The sequence below is a fragment of the Oncorhynchus keta genome, chromosome 6 (assembly GCF_023373465.1).
Source record: "Oncorhynchus keta strain PuntledgeMale-10-30-2019 chromosome 6, Oket_V2, whole genome shotgun sequence".
NCBI classification, from domain to species: Eukaryota; Metazoa; Chordata; class Actinopteri; order Salmoniformes; family Salmonidae; genus Oncorhynchus; species Oncorhynchus keta.
In genome coordinates this window covers 19,745,057-19,750,817 of record NC_068426.1, presented here as the reverse complement: position 1 = coordinate 19,750,817, position 5,761 = coordinate 19,745,057, and the positions used below count along the sequence as shown (strand labels likewise).

The 5,761-nt window shown below is 40.7% G+C and overlaps 1 protein-coding gene across 1 annotated transcript in view; it reads right to left on the bottom strand.

Moving 5' to 3' along the window:
• The window catches only part of LOC118385178 (calsenilin-like), a 43,537-nt gene extending 37,776 nt beyond the window's left edge, over nt 1-5,761 (bottom strand). The window contains exon 1 of the mRNA XM_035772091.2: nt 5,646-5,761. Within this exon, the coding sequence (XP_035627984.1) occupies nt 5,646-5,651 (6 nt within the window). The 5' untranslated portion in view covers nt 5,652-5,761. The remainder of the gene's footprint in view (nt 1-5,645) is intronic.

Sequence of the window (5,761 nt, the reverse complement as noted above, 5' to 3'; positions counted from 1 at the left end):
AGTTTGTGCATTCATTCCGGTTTCTTCTGCTGAGTGCGCTCTTGGGTTCCCCCCTTCGCTCATCATAACAGAACTAGGCTCTGAGGGGTGGGCAGTCCTCTTCTGAGAGAGAGAGAGGGGTGGGGAGAGGGAGATAGAGGGTCAAAAACAACAGGTCTGGGACAAGAGAGAACTGGCATACTGGACACCCCAGCAGCCCCCGCAAACTCTGGGGGCCCATGCGTTGTCATCGATGTCTATTTTGTTTTATATTTAATAAATCATTTTAGACAGTAACCCTCCAAAAAGTCATTCATAAACCTTTTTAATCTCCATATGTACTAGAAAGGTAAGTGCTTCGGGAATGTGACTGAAAAGGTGAAGAAAGAAATGTGCTGATTGAAAGTATAAGGGGACATGAGTGTACAAATGCTGTGGTCAAGTCTACGACGGTGCCAGTGCAATGACTTACAGGTGGTCAGGTGTTCAAAAGCACATAGCAGACCGGGAGCCTAATGATTCTAAGGTAATTCTTTATGAGTTTTAGTTGAGTAAACACTCTCTGTAGAAGCAAAATTTACAGGGATGGTAAAAACAGCTTGATTGCCGTAGCAACATCAGGGAAACTGGGCAGAAGGGAGTTGTACTTCAAATACACCAGTTCTGCAACATCTTTAATTGAGCCTCTCATTCTCCTTTATTGCCAGTCGCAACATATTACGTAACGAGATTAACTGAGAGTGAAATCAACAGTCCCTTATCTCTGGTATATTTTGGAATGCATCATTCAAGACTAGTTTAAATTGTGTGCAGCGCAATGGACATATATTGCACAATGTCTCAGGAAGGTCTGGGTTGGCAATATTCAGTATTGAAAACAGTTGGGTCCGCAACACGGACCTACACAAAGACACCAGGGCATCTCTCAAGTTAGATTTTATTTTATTTTATTTACAGTAATTTACCTTGAATATTGCAGCCTGTTTGTGTAGGTTATTAGCCAGACAAAACTGCTGAGTTCAACAATAAATAGTGGCTGAATTTATCCTCAAGCCGAATACTTATTCCTCAGTGTTAGGCTATTTGATATGTAATTTTGTAAAAGCTTTCTAAATTAACGGACTGGTTTTAAACACAACAACTTTCTATCCAAGCTGGGAAAGAGCACGAGGACAGTTAATGTCATGCAGGTTCAGGTAGCCTATACAGGACAGTTGTATATGCAACTAAATCAATTGGTAGCTGATCAGTATTCTGTTGCATCGAACATTTATTTGACAATCTGCAATGTTTGCATTTCATTGCATACATTATTTCCACCAGCCAGCAGTCTAAAAATGGCAGCATTGTGACACTGTGTGTAGCTTCGTGAAATTATTGTTAGGCTTAACATGAGAAAATGATGCCCAAATAGGCCAATACATGCCCTGGTACCACAGAAAGCCTATCAATGTTTCGATAGGCATGCAGTCGCAGAGACATGTTGCAATTGCAGCACCATGGATAGCGATCAGCAGTCAATACGTTTATTTTTTCCATATTGACGTTAAAATGTTAAAAACTAAAATGTTAAAAATTTCTTTGGGCTAGGTGTTCTGCCAGCGGGACACCTGCCGGCAACCTCCGGTGAAATTGGAAGGAGCGCAATTCAAATAAATAATCATGGGTATTATGGGTATTAAACATCTATGTACATACAAGTGCCTTATATCAGTTAAAAGCTTAAATTATTGATAATCTAACTGCATTGTCCGATTTACAATAGGCTTTACAGCGAAAGCATGCCATGCGATTGTTTGAGGACGGCCCTCCACATCAAAATATTTTTCAACCAGCACAGGCTTCATAAAATCACAAATAGCGATTAAATACTCACTTACTTTTTGTAAATCTTCCTCTGATTTGCAATCCCAAGGGTCCCAGCTACAACATGCATGGTCGTTTTGTGAGATAAAATCCTTCTTTATATCCCAAAAGGTCAGTTTAGTTGGCACCATCGATTTGATTCCATTCAGCCACAAGAGCATTAGTGAGGTCAGTCACTGATGTTGGGCAATTAGGCCTGGCACGCAGTCGGCGTTCCAATTCATCCCATAGGTGTTTGATGGGGTTGAGGTGATGGTCTGTGCAGGCCAGTCAAGTTCTTAAACACCGATCTCGACAAATCTTTTTCTGTATGGACCTCGCTTTGTGCACGGGGCATTGTCATGTTGAAACAGGAAAGGGCCTTCCCCAAACTGTTGCAATAAAGTTGGAAGCACAGAATTGTGTAAAATGTCATTGTACTGTATGCTGTAGACTTAACATTTTCCTTCACTGGAACAAAGGGGCCTATCCCGAACCGTGAAAACAGCCCCAGACCATTATTCCTCGTCCACCAAACTTTACAGTCGAAATTATGCAATGGGGCAGGTAGCATTCTCCTGGCTACCTTCCAAACCCAGATAGTGAAGTGTGATTCATCACTCCGGAGAACATGTTTCCACTATTTCCACTGAGTCAAATGGCAGCAAGCTTTATACCACTCCAGACGATGCTTGGCATTGCGCATGGTGAAGCTCGAGACAAACAGTTCTTGTGCTGATGTTGCTTCCAGAGCCAGTCTGGAACCGAGGACAGACAATTTTTTACGTGTTATGTGCTTCAGCACTCGGCGGTCACGTTCTGTGAACTTGCGTGCCCTACCACTTCGCGGCTGAGCCGTTGTTGTCCTAGACGTTTCCACTTCACAATAACAGAACATACAGTTGATTGGGGCAGCTCTAGCAGGGCAGAAATTTAGCGAACTTACTTGTTGGAAAGGTGGCATCCTATGACGATGCCACATTGGAAGTCATTGAGGTCTTCAGTAAGGCCATTCTACTGCCAATATTTTTCTATGGAGATTGCATGGCTGTGTGCTCGATTTTATACACTTCTCAGCAACGGATGTGGGTGAAATAGCTGACACTACTGATTTGAAGGGGTGTCCACATACTTTGTATATATAGTGTACTTGAACAAGCAAATACACTCTCTTTTAGAAATACTTCAAACTGCCTCCATAGTCCCTATACACCCCTCCAAGTTGTCTCTTCCTCTCCTCTCCCATTGGCATGATCGTTAAGTAACTCCGCATGTACTTCCTCAGATAAAACAGATTCCACGACAGGGGAGAAAGGGGTGTGGGGTGACCTCTCTTTTATTTGCCTGGATGAATTGTTCAATGAACAATTCAATTTAAGTTACAGTGTAGTTACATTTCAATCTTATCAAATTGCCCTCTACGTCTGCAATCAAAATGTATGAAAGTCCCTGCTTGGATCTATAGACCCCAGGGTTTGGGGAAATCGTTTTTACATTACAAATGCCCATATTTCCTAACTCAAGCAATTGTAGCTATCCATTCTGGTACTGTGTTATTTCCTGAGAAAGGGACTGGCAGTTGAGAAGTTTTAGGGTACAGTGCTGCTGGGTGGTAAATCACATAGCCTCTAGGGTTCAATCATGCCTGTAATGCCTTGCTGCATGGAACAGCTGGGACTCAGCTGATTATTGTCACAGAGGGATGCACTGTATCACAGAACACTATTAGTATATTGTATCTCTGTGCACTGTATCGCACATGCACCGTGTCTCTCAGAGTCTAAATACATTACAGTACAGACTGAGACAACTACATTGAAAATGGTTATATCCTAAGGCTCCCTCATTGGTGTTGTTGGGCGGACGGTCCCAAGACATGAGTGAATGCCAAAAAATTGTTTACCATCGCTGTGTGTGTGTGTTGTATAAGGGGGTGGGGGGTGGGGAGGACTACTACCGCACTTTTTTTTCTTTCAAAACAAGAGAACATTTCAGCTCTATACTTGTACATATTTTCCAGTCCAACAAGTAACACATTGAGCTTTTCCAACATGTCGTCTTAACCAACATCATTTTATGCCAAGTCTCAATGTACGACTCCAAACAGTGAGGCAACTGCAGAACACATGGTCAAATTCCAGCAATGAGTGATGCCTACATACTGCATCTGACAGAATGCTCAGCACTTCACTCAACACACTCAACTATTGCATAAACAGCTTTTTGCAGCTTCTAGACTTCTGTCTAGCACAGTCTCTACAATGGGTTGAACAGTCTGTCACTCTATATATCAATATGGACACCATTAGTTGATTAAATACATTACATTATATCTGAATGCTTGCCTTTGGACAATGGCTTAACTTTAAAACATTTATAGTAATTGCCTGCCTGAAATTGATACACAAAATGTAGTAGTAATACATGGTTACAACACAGTTAAAGGGGCAATCTGCAGTTACATAAATTGTGATATTGTCACGTTCGTTATAAGGACCGGACCAAGGCGCAGCATGGTATGGGTACTTTCTTATTTATTTAAAGAATGAAACACTGAACGAACTAAAAAAATAACAAAACGAACCGTGTAGCTATACAAATGAGTGCTGACAGGCAACTACACGTAGACAAGATCCCACAAACAGCAAAGGGAAATGGCTACCTAAATATGATCCCCAAATCAGAAACAACGATAAACAGCTGCCTCTGATTGGGAACCATATCAGGACCATATCATAGACATACATACATATCATAGACATACAAATCCCCTAGACCTACGAAAACCCTAGACATACAAAAAACCCAAGACAATACAAAAACGAGTGTACCCACCCTAGTCACGCCCTGACCTAACCAAAATATAAAGAAAACAGAGATATCTAAGGTCAGGGCGTGACAGATATGTACCCGTTGATTCTTGAAGAATGTAACTTATACATTTCTCATGATCTTAGTTCAACTGTTGTACCACATCAGAAGCCAAAATATAAGCTGGTTTTACTACAATGTTTGTAAACAAAGTAAATGTAAACAAACGCCATATAGCCTCAAAACACAGTTCAAATTCTATTTTTGATATCATGGATGGTCAGTCCTTGCATCCCGAGACCTGTCTGTGAGAGTGGTTAAGTTTCTCCAGCCCCATCCCTCAGTTTGTTATCGAAATAGGTGGAGAGTATGCTTTAAAATGAATTAAACTGCTGATTACCGCTTTAAACGAAGACCTTGGCCATGACCCCACTCTCCAAGGGTGTTTCAGGGAGAGTTGGGATATGCATAAAAACAAAAATCCAATTCACACATGTACTAATACACATGTACATGAGTGAAATAGGACAAATATAAGCACCCACCTAATTATTATTGTTATTATTGTTGTTGTTCCTAAGATAGTGACATACAATACTGTAGACAGTAAGAATTACTATCATTAAGTTTAGCCTAGCCATTGTCACAAAATGGCATAGAATAGAGGCATCGTCAGAGCAGGTACAATATCAGTGACACCAAGTAGCTGACATTACCTATTTTCCATGGCAGTTGGTTACTGTTTCATTTGATTGATTCAACAACACTCACATTAAAATAATAAAAAATATAATACCAATTGATTGGATGTATTTATTTGTCCACTGTATGACATGTTTTGCAATAACTCAATGATTATTTTCTGCCATAACTGTTATTCCACGAATGACATGGGCATGAATTCAGCAGGTCTGCCTCGTACTGAACTCAAAACTCTGCAGCAATTTGTTTAGGCTATTCCAACAATTAAAAAACCCACAACAAATATACATGCTATCTTTTCAATTTACCTGCATGGTGTTATTGTGTTGATGTCTTGTTCTTTACAGTAAACCACTCTGAGGCGTTCCTTTAGTCGCGCGCACTTTTTGTTCTGAGGATCTTTATGTAAGTGGTAACCTTGTGA